The sequence below is a fragment of the Salvelinus namaycush genome, chromosome 10, assembly GCF_016432855.1.
Source record: "Salvelinus namaycush isolate Seneca chromosome 10, SaNama_1.0, whole genome shotgun sequence".
Classification (NCBI taxonomy): Eukaryota; Metazoa; Chordata; class Actinopteri; order Salmoniformes; family Salmonidae; genus Salvelinus; species Salvelinus namaycush.
In genome coordinates, this window is record NC_052316.1 from 19,728,216 (window position 1) to 19,750,353 (window position 22,138).

Sequence of the window (22,138 nt, forward strand, 5' to 3'; positions counted from 1 at the left end):
GTAGACCAGGAGACTTGTCATCTAATGTGCTGATGACAACATGATTTATCCCCTCCTCAATGTCCACTGACACACTGCCTGCACACAGCCAGTAGTCCTATACTTCAGCAGAGAAGTCCCTACTTTGTAGGGCCTCAGTATTACATCATATTGCACCCTGGCTGTGGAACTTAAGTTAAGTACTATGCGGGTGCTCACTGTTGTTGTTAAAGCTTCTCCTGGAACCTTCGCTATTAGTTTCATCACCTTCATCAATCTCTCATGGACTGCAATAGAAGGGTCAGTGTGGAGAATTCTTCTAAACCTGCCGTATGCCAGGATAAGTGTTCAGTCCAGGGCTAGATATGTAACTTGTTACCAGATAGAATATGCCAATTTAATCTGTCAGAGCCATAGAGAAGTCTCTTGATAAACTACAGTCGGAAAAGCAGCCTCAGCTCTGCCAGCATGGATCACCCGTCTGCCAACCCGTGGCCCTGAGGATATCTTTATGAAACCCATGAGGTTTTTCTTCCTCCAGGAAAAACTCAACTGGATTCGGTTGATTGCTGTTATTCTTTCTCCATCTTTAAATGTTTTGTGATCATAATAAATTAATTCAAACATGATAAAGTGATCCAAAGTTCACAAATGTATCATTTAATTTCATGTTTCAGACATTAGAAATTGTATTTTTATGATGTACTCTATTCGGTTGTTTTATGTTACTAGATGTCAATGAGGTAGTCAGATGGTAACTCTTTTCCTTGGTAAGCTTATTCTAAACCATTTATCTCACTCTGTTCCCACACTTCTGTTCATTGTCACAAATATGTGGTTATACACTGAGTGTACCAAACATTAGGAACACCTTCCTAATTTTGAGTTGCATCCCCTTTTGCCCTTCAGAACATTCCAATTCGTCAGGGCATTGATTCTACAAGGTGTCGAAAGCGTTCCACAGGGATGCTGGCCCATTTTGACTCCAATGCTTCCCACAAAAGTGTTGAGTTGACGGAATGTCCTTTGGGTGGTGGACCATTCTTGATACACATGGGAAACTGTTGAGAATGAAAATCTCAGCAGCGTTGCAGCTCTTGACACACAGACGCCTGGCACCTTCTATCATACCACGTTCAAAGGCACTTAAATCTTTTGTCTTGTCCATTCACCCTTTGAATGGCACATATACACAACCCATGTCTCAATTAACTCAAGGCTTGTAAATCCTTCTTTAATAAAAGTCTAAGCCACAGGGGGGGGGGGGTTTGGACACACCTATTCAAAAGTTTGGACACACCTATTCATTCCAGACAAACACTGCTCTAGCTCAGGCACATTTCACCGCAGATGCGGAAGTGCGACATTTGCGCATGTGGTGGATTGAGACGCATCCAATGTAAAAGATATCTCTAGTTTAAACTGAAGGATTTTGATGGGAATTTTGAATTATATTATGTGAGTCAATCGACTCTAGGGGCCTGTCTCCTCCCCTTCATTTACACTGATTGAAGTGACATCAATAAGGGATCATCACTTTCACCTGGATTCATCTGGTCCTTCTATTTCATGGAAAGTGTTCCAAATGTGTTGTACACAGTGTGTATCACATGCAAAACAGCAAGGAACACAAAGAGATTCAATTAATCGTATATTTTTAGATTTCTATGCAGATATTGCCTAGATTATTTGTGTGGGATTTCCAACATACTTTGTAAGTAGGACTTTTTTCAGGTTAATTGATTACCTTACATGTTAACCGGGTATTATTACAGTATAAGTCTCACACAAACAGTTTGGTGTGGCAGGCTGAGCAGTAGGGTTTCCCTGTCTGCTCCTTGAATACTCCCTGACTGAGTTTCCTCAGACAGAAAGCACACACAAAGTGCTCAGGGTGGAACTTGCGCTCCATAGCTGAGATGCAGCACCCAGAGATGGGCTCTCCACAGCCCCCACACAGTGTACCCTGGCGGGAGTGGAAGTGCAAAGAGCACAGGGGACGACCATCCAGCTCCAGGAAACAACCATCGGTGAAGGGCTTCAGACAGTCCTTGTTAGAAAGGGATAGAGAAAACTTCTTCTATCTAGTTGGTATAGTAGACCTACTCTTTTTTGGGAGATTGAGGACGATTATGGTAAATGGGTAATGTCAGGACAATGATGTATTGTGGCTGTTGGCTGTTCAAAGCGTATTGTTTGAGTAATGGCAGAAGTTTCTAAGCCGAAGCCATGTGATCTGTGGTGAGAGACTCACTGAGCAGACGAAGCAGTTGGGATGCCAGGTGCCGTTGGCTGCAGTCAGGAAGTTCTCTTTCACAGGCTCTCCGCAGCCAGAGCACTTTGGAGCAAAGAGATGGTAAAAGTCTCTGTGGCAGTACGGCTTCCCGTCCTTCTCCAGAAAACCTATGGCACATCAAAGGACACACACGCAAAGAGAGGAGAGTGTTCTCTGTCACACTGTGGTCTATAACTTATGTTACCCTGTAGGGAACTGTAGTGGTTGTGGTGTTATCTGTCAGGCAGATAGATGTGTGCTCCCTCACCTTCAGGCCCAAAGCGCTCCCCACAGTGGGAACAGAAGAAGTGCTCAGGGTGCCAGGTGCAGTCCATCGCTGTCAGGATGTTCTGAGCGAGAGGTCAAAGAGCCCAGCATGCGGTGAGGTAAACCCAACAACAACTTAACAGATCTAGAGAGGTGGTGAGTTGGTTTTGTGCAGCGTTAGATAATGGGGATACTGTCCAATCCAAAGAGGTGGTGTACCTTCAGAATGGGGCCCTTGCAGTAACTACAGCAGGGTGAAAAGAGATGCTGGTAGTCTTTCTCACAGTAGGCCTTCCCCTCCCTCTCAAAGAAGCCAATGGTGCCCAGCTCCGCCATACAAACCACACAAACAAAGTGTTCTCGGTGCCACACCTGGCCCAGGGCTGTGATCATCTGCAGAATGATAGAAAGAAAAAGTGATACTATATTCCCACTTGGCATAGACATCAACTCAACGTCTATTCCACGTTGGTTCAACATAATTTTTATGAAATGAAGTGGAAACAACATTGATTCAACCAGATTGTGCCCAGTGGGTTGTTTCACATACTGGCAATGGTACTTTCGATTGATCATCTTCGCCTATACTGCTATTTTGAAAGCAGGATTTTGTAATTTCTTTGGCAGCTCAAGCTGTTTACCTTTCCCACAATGACCTTTCCACAAGAAGCACAGTGACCCTTGGCCGTGGTGTGTACACCCATCTTCTCCATATCAGAGCTCAGGCCTCCCAGAAGGTCATCTATGGTGTCTGTTTTTCTCTGTGTTGACGCCTTGCGCTCCAGATCAGAAGTCTTTGGGCTGTTTGTGCTCTCTTCTTTCACTTGTGTGTCATCCATTTCTTTCTTTTCTCCAATCTGTTTCTTTTTGACTGACTTCTGGACAAGCGGTGGTGGGGTTGAGGGAGGATAAGGGTCTGGCAGCTAAAGATTAGAAAAATCAATGTGTCCACAAAACAGACTTGCATCCATTCATATACATGAATGAAAAATGAAAATGAAATTAATGTTGGTGGCACTAGTAGTACTAAAGCTTCCGATATTTGTTTAGCTTGCTTATACTGCCCTCTGCTGTCAGATCAGGTCAACTTCACTGAAATACACAGTCATCCTCTGTTCATGCTCTGAGCAACAGTGTATTTATTCACTGATAGATATTTCCTCACCCCCATCTCCAGGTCAAGCAGCAATTCATCCATTATGGAGTCCAGCTCTCTGGAAGCAGAGCGAGGGCTCAGCAGACCGGCCTCCATTGGAGCTGGTAACTCACTGACAAACACACAGAGCAAACCACAGATGAGCACTGGTATACAGTGGACACTGGACAATTACTTAAATCTGTGGTGATTATGAATCTGAATCTCAGCTCTATCTGTATGGTCTCACCCAGTGTCATTACGTATGGCTATCTATGGGCTGACATACCAGTGGCTGACCTGTATACATTGGTGCTATCTGGCTCCTTTCCTTTCCTTGGATGGAGACCAACAGAACACACGTTTGGGACCTGCAGGAAATGCCACTTAACACATATGGCTAGAAAATACATCCAGTTGAAGTAATTGGACAAAAGACTAAACAACAACTGCTAGAGGTGACTTTATCATTACCTGTCCATATGTGTTGGCTGTATCACTTTCTTTCTTCTGAGGAGCCGACTCTGGACCAGTTGAGTTGAAAGCCAACTCCTCTAGGAAAAGGTCCGTAACAAACACACATACATATATATGATATGGTAGGTACTATAATTCAGAAAAGGCATTTCTAACAGAATTCCTCTGAGATAAGCTGCAGTGCCTCATTACGGTCACCTCTTGCAGATTGCAAGGTGCACCCATTGATCTGCTGTGGTTGCTGCACACAGTGCTTCTTCCTGAGGAAGTGGTGGAAGAGATGCTATAGTTACAGACAATATCTTCACACTAAAAGTGACACTTTTGAAACTGATGCAACCCTCTATGACTAACAGTGTTGCTCTTAACTCATACATAATCTGTATGGAAGGGAATGTTACATATAACTATTAAGTAATTGTGTTAATTTTAAGACATTTTATCATAAGTTCTTCATAAGTAAATCATAAATACACTGGTGGAGCACAAATCAATAAAAAAAATCGAAGTAAAACAAATTCTTCTATTAAAAACAGACACTTATATTAATAATAATCGCTATCCACTGGCTTCACAATTTAGTTGGTAGTGGAACGGAATTATGTGAGTGACTTCCGTCAACAATCCATCTGTCTCTCAAGAGAGATAACCTTTAGTGATTCACTGTGAATTTACTTTGACAATCATATCATCAAAAATACAATTTAAATAGGTATGATAGAACACATGACATGTTCAGCATGACCAATGTAATGCAAGGCAAGCATTAATTCAGCACACACCATAAAACATGTTCATGTACACCTCCTGAGCAACTTCATTTTTTAAACTTATTTGTGCTCAAACCTGTCAATGTGTATTCCCTTATAGTTTAATCTATTGCATTTTGTTTTATATTTAATAATCACAACAGAAGCAGAGTAAAAAATACTCACCCAGGTCATCCATGCTTGGAAAATATACTTGTGCACTGTGTGAATGAGCCTACGAATTCCGGGGTGTGTGTGTCTGTTGGTTTACTGACAGTTAATTAGCACACATCCTAAAAGGATGATGTCAAAATCAGATGAACTTGTGGATATGACTTTTATATCTCTGCGTGCAGTTTGAAGGAAGTTGCTAACTAGCATTAGAGCAATGACAGGAAGTCTAAAACTATCTATGGAGCACTCAAATCACACATTTTATTTCACCAGGGAAAAGAAACGTCTCACTTGATCCTTAAAGGGATACTTCTGTATTTTGGCAATGGTAAACACGAGTTCATTTGACTCTGGGGAAATAGATAAAGGGCCTAATTGCCAAAATCTTGAATTATCCCTTTAATCAGGTCAAACTGTCATTTCCTTTTGTCTGTTTTTTTTGTTAACTTGAATTTCTCTGAGTGCACTGCTACCTTCCTGAAGAAACTGGATACCTTCTAAGATATTTCTACTCATGTTTCTACTCATATTTCTACTCATGTTTCTACTCATATTTCCACTCATGTTTCTACTCATGTTTCTACTCATTTCTACTCATGCTCATAATAAAACATGTTAAAGGTCAATTCATGACCTGGTGAGTAGTTATACAAAGCTCAGGTTGTATGTACATACACGTTTTATCAACCACTATCTTCTAAATGCTGATGATATATGGGTTAAATGGTCAACTATCAATATGAAAGGTGAGAGATCAGTCCCCCTTATCTGAAAATTGAATAGGGAAAGAGTCTTTAAGATAGTTGTGCTTAATAATGGTGTAACATAGGTGAATAGATTGTTCCACTTCATAATAGTTCAATATGATAACATAATGGGAAGGTTTTTCAGTAGACATATTTATGACATCATAGATTATTGCATATTGATTACCTAATGCCATAAATTGTTGACATCATGACATCCCAATATAATGACATTATTACAGTGTAGTTGTGGGATGACATAATGAGTTCATTTTGTGAGCATCATTACTTTATTATGACATCATAATGCATTTCATATCCGTTTATATCAGGGATGGGCAACTTTGATTGGGATGGGGGCCACAAAAAATCTGAACTCATCATGAGTTGCTCGAGGTCTGCGTACCCACATCCCAGCAGGTAATTTAATTCAAATCAAACTTTATTTGTCACATGCGCTGAATACAACAAGTGGAGACCTTACCGTGAAATGCTTACTTACAAGCCCTTATTAACCAACAGTGCAGTTCATGAAGAGTTAAGAAAATATTTAACAAATAAACGAAATAAAAAAATTATAAAAAGTAACACAATAACATAACAATAACGAGTTTATATACAGGGGGTACCGGTACCGAGTCAGTGTGCGGGGGTACAGGTTAGAGGTCATTTGTACATGTAGGTAGGGTGACAATGCATAGATAATAAAAACAGTGAGTAGCAGCAGTGTACAAAACAAATAGGGGGGGGTCAATGTAATAGTCCGGTGGCCATTTGATTAATTGTTCAGCAGTCTACTGGCTTGGGGGTAGAAGCTATTAAGGAGCCTTTTGGTCCTAGACTTGGCGCTCCGGTACCACTTGCCGTGCGGTAGAAGAGAAAAAAGTCTATGACTTGGGTGACTGGAGTCTCTGACAATTTTATGGGCTTTCCTCTGACACCGCCTATTATATAGGTCCTAGATTGCAGGAAGCTTGGCCCCAGTGATGTACTGGGCCCGTACGCACTACCCTCTGTAGCGCCTTACGGTCAGATGCCGAGCAGTTGCCATACCAGGCGGTGATGCAACTGGTCAGGATGCTCTCGATGGTGCAGCTGTATAACTTTTTTAGGATCTGGGGACCCATGCCAAATCTTTTTTGTATCCTGAGGGTGAAAAGGTTTTGTCATGCCCTCTTCACAACTGTCTTGGTGTGTTTGGACCATGATAGATCGTGGGTGATGTGGACACCAAGGAACTTGAAACTCTTGACCCGCTCCACTACAGCCCCGTTGATGTTAATGGGGGCCTGTTCGGCCCGCCTTTTCCTGTAGTCCACGATCAGCTCCTTTGTCTTGCTCCCATTGAGGGAGAGGTCGTTGTCCTGGCACCACACTGCCAGTTCTCTGACCTCCTTCCTATAGGCTTTCTCATTGTTGTCGGTGATCAGGCCTACCACTGTTGTGTCGTCAGCAAACTTAATGATGGTGTTGAAGTCGTGTTTGGCCACGCAGTCGTGGGTGAACAGGGAGTACAGGAGGGAACTAAGTACACACCCCTGAGGGGCCCCAGTGCAGAGGATCAGCGTGGCAGACGTGTTGTTGCCTACCCTTACCACCTGGGGGCGGCCCGTCAGGAAGTCCAGGATCCAGTTGCAGAGGGAGGTGTTTAGTCCCAGGGTCCTTAGCTTAGTGATGTACTTTGTGGGCACTATGGCGTTGAACGCTGAGCTGTAGTCAATGAACAGCATTCTCACATAGGTGTTCCTTTTGTCCAGGTGGGAAAGGGCAGTGTGGAGTGCGATTAAGATTGCGTCATCTGTGGATCTGTTGGGGCGGTATGCGAATTGGAGTGGGTCTAGGGTATCCAGGAGGATGCTGTTGATGTGAGCCATGACCAGCCTTTCAAAGCACTTCATGGCTAGCGACGTGAGTACTACGGGGCGGTAATCATTTAGGCAGGTTACCTTCACTTCCTTGGGCACAGGGACTATGGTGGTCTGCTTGAAACATGTAGGTATTACAGACTCGGTCAGGGAGATGTTGAAAATGTCAGTGAAGACACTTGCTAGTTTGTCCACGCATGCTTTGAGTACATGTCCTGGTAATCCATCTGGCCCCGCGGCTTTGTGAATGTTGACCTGTTTAAAGGTCTTGCTCACATCGGCTACCGACAGTGGTATCACACAGTCATCCAAAACAGCTGGTGCTCTCGTGCATACTTCAGTGTTGCTTGCCTCGAAGCGAGCATGTTAACACATTTAGATAACTGGCCACAAAACTGGCCGTATTCTACTATTCTAACTCACAACATTAAGTTGAGACCCTGAGTTCCCCCCCCCCAAAAAATGAAATGTTTTATTTTTCACATACACCGGACAGATGCAGTGAAATGTGTTGTTTTACATGGTCAGCCATAGTAGTACACTGCCCGTGGAGCAAATTAGGGGTATTATTCTAGCAATGTGTGTTTTACAGAAGATTAAAATAAACTGTAGCCTACGACAATGTTACATTATGAGATTACAATGTTTCAATACACAAGAAACAAATGTATCATTTCTGAAATGAGGGAACAGTTATAACACAGAATATCCATTATATTGACCAGATACCCATATGGCAGCGCACAATTGGCCCAGCGTCGTCCGGGTTAGGTTTTGGCCAGAGAAGGCCGTCATTGTAAATAACAATTTGTTCTTAACTGACTTGCCTAGTTAAATAAAGGTTAAATAAAATAAAATAAATTCTAATGGCTGCTCTAACAATGAAAATAAATGGCTACGGTCGAGTGGATCAGTTTTGTCAAGTCAGTGACCATCGTTGGTCACCACCTTTCAAAGTGTGTTGCATTATGAGGATTAAAATTGTCCGACTTGCGTCTACATGTCGACTGCATGAACATTACAAAAACCATGTCATCAAAGGTAATTAAGTTTTAACTGCAGTCGACTGCAAGTTTCTGCAGTTGTCTTCATCAACTTCATGCTGCAGCCATCGCCTGCATTGTGGGAGACTCTATTGTCAACCAATCATTTAGGGTGGTTTTGTTTGACCCACACGACCAAAGACGTGACCAAAGACATGACTGAAATAGAAACCAACTTTGCCGCAATTCCCGCAAATCGTGTATACAGTGGAAATGTAAACATTTATGAATGTGATATTTGAGGCTCTCTCACCAATTGATTGTACAATGTACACACATACATCAGTCCGACTTTTGGCTGTCGCAGATACACCTCACCCAACTTCCCTCCTCGACTTTCGTCTAGTCAGTTGCTTTCACCTTACCAGTCAAACGAGCCAATTTTCTTGAAAAATTTAAGGCAGTCTGGGGTGAGCAAGATCAGGTGGGACCATTCTAGCCAATGAGAGGGCAGATACGCGAGTGACCAACAGGCACAACGTTTTCCACTAGATACCACAAACACAAAGTCCACATTTGCTATCATAAAATTTGCTTTTTGCTCTTCATTTAAGGTTAAGGTTAGGCGTAGGGTTAGCAGTGTGGTTGAGGTTAGGGTTAGGTTTCAAATCACATGTTAAGAAGAGAAATTGTTGAAATAGGCTAGGTTTATGACTTTGTTAACTATTGACGACCAGGCACAACTCCGATATAAATGTTTTTTTCTCAAAGTTTCCGGGATATCACGTGTCCTACTTATATCAGTACACTGGTAATAACCTAGTCGTTAAGAAACTTGTATTCGATCATCAATTAAGCCACACGTAGCAAATAATCCTTTCAATGTTTTGTTAACTACATTCGCCATTCTCTCATTGACCTCAATACAAAACCCCCTCGCTTAGTGAGCGAAAAAAACGGAAAAAATCGCCACCTGCTACCGATTTTGGCCTACTTATCCTTCTCGCGTCGACTCTTCCTTTCTGATTATAATGTAACACATTTGCCGTGGTGGTTCATGGGAAGAAAATTTGCCACCTCCCACTTCCTCTGTTCCTGTTTATATTTCTCCCTATTCAATTGTAGTTATTGATAGAGCTTTGAGTAGAGTGATGAATGAAAGGCAGTGTGATTTCTTATAGTTTACCAGTATTATTAGTCTTTTAGCGGCAACATCACTCCACAATCGTACAGACAGTAGTCGATTGGAATTTACTACCAGGGTTTGCGTCTTAGATCTTAAAAGGGCAACTGAATCATGGCGGGTGGGACCCCTTATAATTTACAAGACTGAGTCAACTAAACATAACGAGGTGAGGTGGACCCCTCTTTTAGAATTTGCAAATGTAAAATAAAACAACACATACATTTACACAGTGATCTTCAAAAATACATTATCACATGAATGTAGTCGTTAGCGTTTCACACATTTCAGTTTACCCTCTCATTCTGAACAGCTCTTCTGTTTTATTAGGTGTCAAAGGATGGGGGAAATAATTTCAGCTGTCATATTTTGACACTCAAAGACATTTTATGGTATTTCAATAATTATAATGGCCAGTGTGAAGTTAACATTGAGATATTTTGTGAAACTTTCTTGTTGTTTATGCCAAGGGTGATGGAGCAGATTAATGACCCTATGACCATGGTGTCGGAGTCTACTCCAGACACCATCAGACAGCAGAGGCGCAGGGAGCTGGACGCTCGGCGGAGTAAGTCTCGTGTGCGTCTGGGGTCATGCCTGCAGAGCTGGGGTCAGCTGAAGAACCACCTGGGATTCTCTCTGCACTCTGAGCTCGCCAACTACCTACTGCAGAGGTAAGGCCTCAGACCAGACTGGGCTGGTGGTGGCACTGGTAACAAACAGCACACAATCTTCATGGCTCATATTTATTACACAACTATAACATTGGAGTAATATGATGTTGGCTATTATTCATTTTGTTAAATTTCTTTTCACTCTCTTCTCTTCAGCTATTTTTCTAAAGTGTGTGCCAAATGCTCAGGTAAAGACCTGTTCCCATAACATACAGTTTGCAGTTTCATTCATGTTGAATATGTATGAACAAAGCCTGTGTTTTTTGAATGATGATGTAAAAGTGTGTTTGGTCTTGGTCCACTAGACAATATGAAAGGGGATACGACTGCCTTGGTGACATCAAGAGAATCTCTGCATCGCCTCGTCCTATTGGTCCACACCCACGGGCAACAGTGCCCCTTCCCACCAACCCTCCAATCTGACACTGCCAGAGAGAAGCAGGCAGCTGACACAGAGGGGAGCCAGTCAAAGGGAGAGACAGTGAAGCAGAGAACAGGCCCAAAGCACTTACCACCTCAGACAGGTGCAAAGGACTGTAGTTCTCCAGAGGAGGGCCTCTCTCCATGTGCTCAGGGGAAGGAAATGAGAGAACCCTCGGATGTGTTAGAGGCAGAACTGTGTCTGCACTATGTCTGTGAGGGAGGGCATCTGCTTTCATGGCAACCTAGTCAGAGTGGCTGTGATGAAGAGAGGGGGGCAGGAGAGAGGGAAGGAGAGATTGTGGAGGGGGATATTACCCCTGCAGGTCCAACTATGTCCAAAGGGAGGAGAGGAGCAAAGGAGCCCAAGAAGGAGAGTGTCACAGGGACGGGTCGTCTTACTGTGAGGAGGACTAGGGCTCGTGGTGGAGCAAGGTCTGTGGTGATCCAAGAGGAGGCACAACAGCCAGGAGAGGAGACGATGGACCTGACAACCCTAAACTCTGGAGAGAGCAACTCAAAAGGTTCATTAAGAAATATTAATTAGAATTTCCTGATTAGTTCTGAAATGCCAGTGTTGACTCAACATCACTATGTTGTTTGGTCACATCCAGGAAGTGAGAATGCACAGGAAGGGTCAGTGGCAGGAAGTGACACAATGCCAGCAGAGTCCTTGCAGTCATTGGAGGATTGGTAAAGTTGAATAATTTGCTTCATGCACAACTCCTTGGATGTATTTGTTGTTCAAATCATAATCAACCCAACCTCATGGTGATCTAAGTTTTCATAGGCGGCTGCCTATGGAATGTAATGATCATGACGATGATAAGGAGCACAACCCAGACAACATCACTGGAGAGAAGGATGTCCCTTCACCCGGCAGGTTTTAATTGCACAGTTTAATCATCTAAGAAGGAAATACATGTGAATGAACATGTTGGAAAAATGTATGAGTACTTTGTTGAACTTCATAGTGATGTAACTGTAGTACACGAGAACCTGAAGGGGGACACAGAGTAAAGCAGTTCAGTCAGAGGTTGCGTTTACACAGGCTGCCCAATTCCGATATTTTTTTCACAAATTAATATTTTTTACCAATCAGATCAGTTCTGATCAGATTTGAAAATATCTTTGTGATTGGTCAAAAGGGTATTTAGAGGATAAAATATCAGAATAGGTGTCACGGCTGTTGGAAAAAGAGGACCAAGTTGCAGCGTGGTAGGCGTACATACTTTTAATAGTAGATGTCGCCAACAAAACAATAAACAATACCAAAACAAACCGTGACGCTCAAAGGCTATGTGCCCTAAACAAAGTTAACTTCCCACAAACACAGGTGGAAAAAAGAGCTACCTAAGTATGGTTCCCAATCAGAGACAACAATAGACAGCTATCCCTGATTGAGAACCATACCCGGCCAAAACATAGAAATAGAAAATCATAGAAACACAAAACATAGAATGCCCACCCCAACTCACACCCTGACCAAACCAAAATAGAGACATAAAAAGGATCTCTAAGGTCAGGGCGTGACAGTACCCACCCCCAAAGGTGCAGACTCCGGCCGCAAAACCTAAACCTATAGGGGAGGGTCTGGGTGGGCATCTATCCGCGGCGGCGGCTCAGGTGCGGGACGCAGACCCTGCTCCACCGCTGGCTCACCCCACTTTGGTGGCACCTCTGGTGCGGGGACCCTCGCCGCCGACCCCGAACTGGGGACCCTCGTAGCGGGCCCCGGATTGGGCGCCCTCGTAGCGGGCCCCGGACTGGGTGCCCTCGTAGTGGGCCCCGGACTGGGCACCCTCGCAGCGGGCCCCGGACTGGGCGCCCGTCGCTGGGGGCCCCGGACTGGAGGCCGTCGCTGGAGGCTCCGGGCTGGAGGCATAGAAACATAAAATGCCCACCCCAACTCACGCCCTGACCAAACCAAAATAGATACATAAAAAGGATCTCTAAGGTCAGGGCGTGACAATAGGGCTGCCTGTGTAAACGCAGCCAGAGAGAGATACATTAAGTTGGGGACAAGGAGAAGGTGGCTTTTGATGGTATTTTCTCATACTTCCTTAATTTGCCAGATTGGATTATATGATTAAAACCATTAAATGTATTTTCAAGTAAAATATTATTGAGATGAAAGTCATGAAAGCGAACATGGTTCAAAGAATTCTTATCACCACATACTGTGCAATAAATTTAATAAATTTTCTTTCATTTGGTTTGGATTTTATAGACCGGAGCCAGCCGACAATGTTTCTCAGATTGTCAGCAAAAAGAAAAGGTTTGTGCATTGTCACTTAAAAGTTATTATGTAGAATACTGTTTATTACTAATTTATGTATTTCTCACTTGTATATTTCTATCTGTTTATTGTCATCCCAATTTAATGTTCCCAGAAAAACAACACCGAAAGCAATCTTGCCTTGTGAGTTTGATGGCTGTGGGAAGATCTTCTCCTCTCGGCAGTACCTCAATGTGAGTTCAGCAGTATAGCTGAAGATGACCACTTACTGATTAAGGTAAAATACACAAAACCCCAATCTATCTCATCTCACACTTAATTCAGCATCATATGAAGTACCAGCACTTCCACCAGAGGACGTTCACCTGCTCTCACACTCCCTGTGGGAAGTCCTTCAACTTCAAGAAGCACCTGAAAGAGCATGAGAAGCTGCACAGCAGTGAGGCTCAACATTTCACTTCTAGGATTCTTTATTATCATCCTTTGCTTCTGCTCATTATGCTGAAATAATGATTGTCTGAGTAGCTATTTGTAGGGCCCTGTGTTTCTTCAGTCGCAGAGTCAGGAAGAACTCAGGTCCCTAACATTTTCATATACAGTACAGAGCAACCACAGATGCTCTGAACCTGGTACTGTATGTAATCACTCTCTCTGGCTTTTGTGTATTGAGACCAGAGGGACTTCATCTGTGAGTTCTGTGCCCGAGCTTTCCGCACCAACAGCCACCTTCTCATCCACCGCCGCATCCACACCGGAGAGAAACCGATACAGTGAGTATTCTCTGTCATAGTGTTTGTCACACAGTGTAGAGTAGTAACACTATTATTAGGACTTCTACTATGGATCCTGTATATGTTATATGACACTATTTCTGTACATCTGTAGTGATCCTTATGCATGTTCATCCCTCTCCCTCTCTACCAGGTGTGAGGTATGTGGCTTCACCTGCCGCCAGAAGGCCTCACTCAACTGGCACATGAAGAAGCACAACGCTGAGAGCAGTTACCAGTTCCCCTGTGAGATCTGCGGCCGGCGCTTTGAGAAGAGTTACAACCTGACCGCTCACCACCGCAAAAGCCACCCTGACTAGACCTTGAGCCTCACCATCACCACCATCCCCAACACTGACTCACCCCCCCCACGCCCCTTCCCTGTCCCTGCAGAACAATGACCACACCACCACAGCCATAGGCACAGCAACAGATGACTGCTTTATCATTGGCGTGACATGAAACCATGATGCTGTGTTTTGCCCTGTGTCTACACATGTAGAAAGTGTGTAAATAATGCCCCCTTTGGTCTTTTGTCACCCAAATGTCCAGTAGGTCAGTGGCTCCAATGCAGTCCATGGACAATCTTCATACTGAATACAAGCAGTCTCCCCTTCGTCCCTATGTGTGTTTTTGTTACACGACTCAATATTCTTTGGAGTAAGAACGGTAATGATCGAGAAGACTACCTTTGGATGTTGCTTTTGTATAAATCTATTACTATGTAGCTTTATTTATGAGGAAAGTACAGTATGTCAAAGGGAAGGAAGGGGGAAAATAAAAAGTTTGTGTTTTACATTTTGTTTTATCATTTTGAATTATCAGACTAATCACGTTACACATGTTATCAATGAGGAAATGTTGTTTAATATATGACTAAACCCCCTTTAAAGCTAGAATCTGTAGTTTCTACATAAATGTTTTGACGTATAAATTAATGATATATACCCATTGGTTCTTGAAGAATATAACTTATAAATGCCTCATGAACTTAGTTCAACTGTCGTACTCCATCAGAACCCAAAATATGAGCGTGTTATGCTCCAATATTTGTGAACAAAATACATGTAAACAAACACTGTATAGTTTCAAGTTTTATTAAGTCTCATGTACAGAAAATGCATGGTATACATCATCCAACTAAATCCTTACCTTAAGGTTCCTTCTCTTTCAATGCAACAACTACAACAAATAGTAAAAAATAAGAATACGAACATAAAAATGGCAGAATAGAAGAAACCTTTTAGCTCAAGTGTAATACATAATTTATATTACAATATTTACACAAGTATTGGGGAAGGGGGTCAAGTGTAAAGCCTCAAAACATGATTAAAACTATAATTGTGATATCATGGATGGTCAGTCCTTGCACACATAGCTTTCACTTTGAATTGGAGAGCATTTCTCCAGGCCCAACTCTCAGCTCTTTACCAAAACTATTTACTAAAACACAGGCAGGGTAACTGCTTTGTTATTGTTTCAATTAAGGATGCCATCTTTAATCTTGCTTTCAATACGTCAGTCTTATTGATTGAAGCCCACATTGGCAAATACAGCCTCAAACTAACAGGTGGGCGTCATCGTTAAAATAAAAGAATGTAATCCAATTGGCGCATAGAAATTCTAGAAGACCTGCCTCCAAATGGTTGCTATGCCTACAACACATTCTTCCCCCTAGGCTTGATTGAAAAGTATGTCAACCAATGGAGACAGAGATGGGTGGGAATTTGCGCGCACACTGAAATCTGCCCAGAGAATTTGTGCCACTTCCCTAGTGCCTACTATCAAATCACTTTGGGCAGGCTTCACCGTACGGCTGGTGCTGGACAGGTGAATGACTCAGGATGGAAAATGTACTATAAAGGTTTTCCAGAAAATACATACAGGTAATGAACCATTATTTAGGCTACGTCCTGAAAAATAGCTTGGTTTATAACTAGCACGAGGAAGTGCATAATGCCGACTTCAGCAGTATGACAGGAGACAATGTAGAATTCAGTAACGTTAGCAGACAACGAATAACGTTTTTGAGCTGAGCTTGCTGCCAACATCTCTAACTGTAACTGGATTTTGGTGAATGTTATATTATTACATTATCAGAAATGTCAGAAATATAGATTATGCTTTACTTGTTATTTTTGTTAATTCGTCACTTTAATTGCTAATTACTTTAGAAAAACTGTACTCAGTTTGCAAAGCTGCCAGGTAATACTTTTGAGAGTAAAAAACAACAACAATTGATTGGATGCATTATAAAGTATCATTATAAAGATACTGCAACGTAATTAGACTCTCATCAAATCGAATGTTTTGAAAATGTTTATTTTGATCATGAGCCACTTGGCTAAAAGTCACTTCTGACTGGTGTTTGTCAGGGGGTTTTAAAACCACTTTTTTATACAATGAGTATACAATCGCTTGTATTCATCTTGGTAGAATCATATCCTCCTGGGATAGTCCAAGATGTCAACAGCAATGACATCAATGACCGTAGAAAGACTTATCGAATGACCATGATGTTTATAAAAGGTCAAAGATGTTTATAAAAGGTCAAACTGCCCCAGAAATTGCCAGGTTTTCTATTTAACGTTGTATGGAATACCCTATGTAACATTTTGAACATGATGATAATGGAAGTAAAATTCCACATTGACACTTGTTCCCCAATTGTGTTCTAACCTTCTCAAAGTAAAAGTTGTAATGCCATAAGCTCCTATTCAATAGTTGGTTCGAAACCAACCAGGCTATATGAAAATGCTATAGGAGAGGTTAATGAATGCTCAGTTGATGTTGTGTTTCTGTATCCAGATTTGCAATTTGCTGTGTGAGAGAGTAGTGAGTCAACGGTGTGGGTGTATGGAGCGATTTCAGTGGCAACAAAAATTGTATTTGAATTTTATAATTTGTATTAGGATATTGGATTTGAATGTAATATTTGGGAATTTTTTATGCACAAATTGAGTCATTGAATTCATAAATTGAACTTGTATTTCGTGATTTGAAACGGAATTGAATGAATATTGCATGTCTCCTGCATGTCACAAGACTGTGTTAGCCCACTGTGTTAGCCTCGTAATTACCAAACTGATTACTATGTGTAGCGAACCATTCATGTAAGCTCGTGGGGTCAGGTCGCTCGTGAGGCTATGTGATGAGCAACCTTGGCTGAGAGATGACGACGTGTTAGTTTAACTGATGGGGTTGTAACCCAGGTCTCCTGTGCACCAGATAATGCAACTTGTCATGTCTCAGACAAGTTACTCATCACACGAGTGTGGTCACCGAACCACCTGTGTTACACTTCACCCCCCTTTGACCTCCTCCATGAAGAGACCCATCCAAGTCACAGGACCAATAATCTTATAATGACCACCCATGCCAGAGACTTCAAACCAGCCGTCGGAGTGGGACCAAAAATCAGCCCTGGCATTTATTTATTTATTTTTTACCCCTTTTTGTGATATCTAATTGGTAGTTACAGTCTTGTCCCATCGCTGCAATTCCCGTACGGACTCTGGAGAGGCGAAGGTCGAGAAGAGTGTGTCCTCCGAAACATGACCAAGCCGCACTGCTTCTTGACACACTGCTCGCTTAACCTGGAAGCCAGCTGCACCAATGTGTCGGAGGAAACACCGTACAGCTCGTGTACCAAAATCACCGTGCATGCACCCGGCTGCCACAAGGAGTTGCTAGAGCGCGATGAGACAAGGACATACCAGCCGGTCAAACTCTCCCCTAATCCGGACGACACTGGGTCAATTGTGTGCCACCTCAGGGGTCTCTCGGTTGCGGCCGGTGGCAATACAGCCCGGGATCGAACCCGGATCTGTAGTGACGCCTCTTGCACTGCGATGCAGTGCCTTAGACCTCTGCGCCACTCAGGAGGCCCATAGCCCTGGCATTTCTAACACACCGGACCATTCTTTTCCTCCAGGCCTCCACACCGACCCATTTTGTTCCTCCAGGCCTCCACACCGACCCATTCTTTTCCTCCAGGCCTCCACACCGACCCATTTTTTTCCTCCAGGCCTCCACACCGACCCATTCTTTTCCTCCAGGCCTCCACACCGACCCATTCTTTTCCGCCAGGCCTCCACACCGACCCATTCTTTTCCGCCAGGCCTCCACACCGACCCATTCTTTTCCTCCAGGCCTCCACACAATCAATTATTTTCCTCCAGGCCTCCACACTGGCCCATTGTTTCCTTGAGGCCCCCATTATTTGCCAGATAATGATACTTTTGCACACAAAACAAACTTGTTAGACTAGTTGGGCTAAAAATGGAACAGAGCGTCTCGCATTTCAGGCATGACGTCCTTTACAGTGGTGCCACTGGACTCTACAGTTGAGCTGGTTCAACCACTGGGGTCGCTGTGGAGTAAGTTAAGGGGGTGAATGTAACACATGGGGATCTGTGAAACTCACTCATCGGCCTGATGTGTCGCTCCTTGCGCAATTGACGAAGGATTTTTTCAGTAGCGTGGTGGATTAGAATGCTTAAGGATGGTGGTCATGTGTGTTTACGAGGCAGAGGTCCTGAGTTCGAGTCTTGGTATGAGCTGAATCAGGGGGAAGCTTTACTTGTTAAGCAAGCAGCGGGTTGTCCTTTACATGAACTTCCTGAACTTCTCCCTATAGGCTTTAGCTAAGTGGGCTAACAGAGTCTTGTGACATGCAAGAGACCTGGTACGAACCCAGTCAGTCACAAGAGCAAAATTAAATAGGGAGTGGAAAGGGTATCATTAGAAGGGCTATGACAGAGCATTTAAACTATATTCTTATGTGGGTCAAATGTAGTTTTTTTGTGACACTGCCTTCTAATGTAGCCTGTAATCATCATAGAGGGGAACAGAAGGTTCCGGAGTCTTAGCTTTCAGGAATGGGGTCATAATAACTCATAGCCAAAACGGTTCAAATGCTAGGGCCAAATTCATTGTAAGAAAATAAATTCAATATGCCACATTGGCTTCAGAAATCACCATAAGTTTCTGTTTACCACAGTTAGCGTTTGATTCTATCTATTCCCCTCTCCCTTTCCTGGCTGGCAAAGTATCAGCATGTTTGTTGTCTCTGGTTTTGAATCTGAATTTGAAACCTGAATCTGAATGCATCTGAGAAGTTGAATATATGAAACTTTGACAAACTTGAAATGATAGTTTGTGAACTTGATACACAGACATTGAATGCAATATCTACCGTATTGAAACTGAATAGGCCTATATAAATGTTGAATTTGAATATTGAATTTAATTTAAACTGAATTTTAAAGTGAACGCAATATTCAAGTAAATTCCAAATCATGAAATGCAAGTTCAATTTACAAATTCAATGATTCAATTTGTGCATTACAAATTTAAAATATGAAATTCTAATTCAATATCCTAATACAAAATAATTCAAATACAATTTCTGTTGGCACTGAAATCGCTCCATATGGGTGGGACTGGGAATGAAGAGATGTGAAGTGGAGAGGTTTCAATTAGATGAAGAAATATGTACCATGGCCTCTTGCCAGTTGACTTCTTGAGTAGTTAGGTATGTATTTCACTAAGCATTTTATATTTCGAAAAGGAATGTTTATTTATGAGTTGCACTCTGAAAACTCGACCTACCTTTCTGTCTTTGTTAGCTTTTCATTATGGAGATTTGAGTTGAGTGCTGCTTGCTGCTGCTGGTCTCTCAGGCAGCAGCAGGTAGGCCCTTAATGCTGGAGATAACACAGAGCTGAACAGAGGAGGCTTTGCTTTGACCCCCATCAGCCTGTTGATCTGGGGCCAGGCTGGCACCTCAGCAGCCACTCTCTCTACCCGCTGCCATCATCAGGTCCCTGCTAGCTCTCCTCCCAGAACCGAACAGAAACGCATCGCAGCCTTTCAGGGGCTGAGGCGAGGCTAGGTGATGGATGGTGTTGGACTGGGCTATCATTGCGGCAGGCTTCAGATGTGTCTCTGTTCTGTTCTGGGAGCAGCAAGGAGGGAGAGCAGAAAGGCAAGGTCAGGGGGAGTAAGAGCCCTACTTTGCATTTAGATTTGAAATGACTGTGTGTCTCTCTGTGTTGGGCTGTTGATTAGCTCAAATTCTGAACATAGCCTTCCTGCAGAGCCGTCCGCCTCAGCCTGCGAGGAAAATACCACATCAATATCGGGGGGCTAACTCCGCTCAGCAATCGGAGCACTCAAATCACACATTTTATGTCACCGGGGAAAAGAAGCATCTCAATTGATCCTTAAAGGGATACTTCGGAATTTTGTCAAGGAGGCCCTTTATGTACTTCCCCAGAGTCAGAGTTCATCTGACTCTGGGGAAATAGATAAAGAACCTCATTGCCAAAATTCCCGAAGTATCCCTTTAAGGATTTTCTGTCCTCATGATCTAGCTGGCTCCCTCTCTCTCCCTTTTCAGCTCACCCACACAGTATTGTGATACTGTATGCTGTATTAATTAATTATGGAGATCCCCTGCCTGTAATGTAGGCTACGGAGCCGCTGGCCGTGGCCTCCCTTTGATCTTGCCAAGCAGGGCAGAGCCGGGAGGCAGGAGGCAGTGCCTGGGCCTGTGCAGCCGCTGGCCACGCTGCTAAGCATAGGGTCTCTAGCAGATGGAGCTCGCTGGCCACCAGTATCCACTATGGGGATGGCTGCTGGCTGCAGGAACAGACCTCACTCTATTCTGGGTTACTGGTCCACTTCAAGCTCTGCTAAGTGGACCAGTGATAACTAAGGGGAGCTCAATATAAGGATTACCAAGTCGGGTCGAAATGCATCACATGTTGTTGACATGGTGGCTGACTACTGTGATGTCAAATCTATTTAGCGTAATTCCATATAATATGGATGTTGCTGTTTGTGTTGCAGTAGAAGAGAAGGAGAGCTCTGATGTTGTTCAGCACCTCATGTTATCAATTATGTTTCTAATCTGGGTCGCCCAAAAGCACATGGTGACCCAAAATAAAATACTGTGTAGGAGATGAGAGAGAGCCTTCTTGTGTAGACATTTGGATCTACATATTCGGTTTTTTTCATGTCTCAATTAGCAGCTGGACTATGCAAATGTATTTATTTGTGTGTTGTTGTTTTGAATGTTTTGTTACGCCCTTGATGCCTTGTACACAGACATCCATTCATTCTGAATGGACTGCCAGTGCTCACCATGATGTCATGCTCTGCTCAGTGGCGGGTCTGTCTCTGCTGGAAGTGATGCCTGGCAGGCCGGCTCAGTGTCTTAGACAGTCCTGGACCCTACGATATGCTACAGGGACAACAACACATTCAGCTCCAATGGAAGGGCAGTGAGGAGAGCATACTTTGGTTCTGCCTGATGATTCTGCTGCTGCCTGGGTAGTGGAGGGAGAGAGCATTTTACACAAGCAGAGGGTTGTTCATGTGTGTACAGCTTGATGGTGTTCTAGTAATGATGTCAGAATTGATGCAGCAACACCACATTACATCAAGCTAGTGAATAGGGCAATCAATGATTGCATGTAGGCTACATCGTAACATACTCTTGTCTGTACATTATGCTTTGAATCTATTCTTCCGTGCCCAGAAATCTGCTCCTTTTACTCTCTGTTCCCGAACGCACTAGACGACCAGTTCGTATAGCCTTTAGCCGTACCCTTATCCTACTCCTCCTCTGTTCCTCTGGTGATGTAGAAGTTAACCCAGGCCCTGCAGTGCCTAGCTCCACTCCCTTTCCCCAGGCGCTCTCATTTGTTGACTTCTGTAACTGTAAAAGCCTTGGTTTCATGCATGTTAACATTAGAAGCCTCCTCCCTAAGTTTGTTTTATTCACTGCTTTAGAACACTCCGCCAATCCGGATGTCCTAGCCGTTTCTGAAGCCTGGCTTAGGAAGGCCACCAAAAATCCTGAAATTTCCATCCCTAACTATAAAACTTTCCGACAAGATAGAACTGCCAAAGGGGGCGGAGTTGCAATCTACTGCAGAGAGAGCCTGCAGAGCTCTGTCATACTATCCAGGTCAGTGCCCAAACAATTCGAGCTTCTACTTTTAAAAATCCACCTTTCCGGAAACAAGTCTCTCACCGTTGCCACTTGTTATAGACCCCCTTCAGTCCCCAGCTGTGCCCTGGACACCATATGTGAATTGATTGCCCCCCATCGATCTTCAGAGTTCGTACTGTTAGGTGACCTAAACTGGGACATGCTTAACACCCCGGCCGTCCTACAATCTAAGATAGGTT

The 22,138-nt window shown here is 43.3% G+C and overlaps 3 protein-coding genes across 3 annotated transcripts in view; 2 read left to right on the plus strand and 1 right to left on the minus strand.

Annotated features, from left to right (window-relative positions):
• Positions 1-1,762: 1,762 nt before the first annotated feature.
• lpxn (leupaxin) lies at positions 1,763-5,077 on the minus strand. The gene is made up of 9 exons (XM_039003124.1): positions 5,069-5,077; positions 4,131-4,262; positions 3,957-4,027; positions 3,687-3,789; positions 3,163-3,444; positions 2,741-2,914; positions 2,523-2,604; positions 2,234-2,382; positions 1,763-2,029 (listed from the first exon to the last, which is right to left on the minus strand). The coding sequence occupies exons 1-9, from the start codon at positions 5,075-5,077 to the stop codon at positions 1,763-1,765; spliced, it is 1,269 nt and encodes a 422-aa protein (XP_038859052.1).
• A 4,677-nt stretch (positions 5,078-9,754) lies between these two features.
• Positions 9,755-14,815, plus strand: znf692 (zinc finger protein 692). The gene is made up of 11 exons (XM_039002463.1): positions 9,755-10,002; positions 10,304-10,507; positions 10,664-10,695; positions 10,813-11,451; positions 11,542-11,620; positions 11,709-11,810; positions 13,158-13,205; positions 13,321-13,399; positions 13,491-13,605; positions 13,837-13,936; positions 14,091-14,815. The coding sequence occupies exons 2-11, from the start codon at positions 10,308-10,310 to the stop codon at positions 14,254-14,256; spliced, it is 1,560 nt and encodes a 519-aa protein (XP_038858391.1). The 5' UTR covers positions 9,755-10,002; positions 10,304-10,307; the 3' UTR covers positions 14,257-14,815.
• A 901-nt stretch (positions 14,816-15,716) lies between these two features.
• The window catches only part of fcho1 (FCH and mu domain containing endocytic adaptor 1), a 42,743-nt gene continuing 36,321 nt past the window's right edge, over positions 15,717-22,138 (plus strand). Inside the window, exon 1 of the mRNA XM_039002464.1 lies at positions 15,717-15,822. The gene's annotated coding sequence lies outside the window, so the exon portion shown is untranslated. The remainder of the gene's footprint in view (positions 15,823-22,138) is intronic.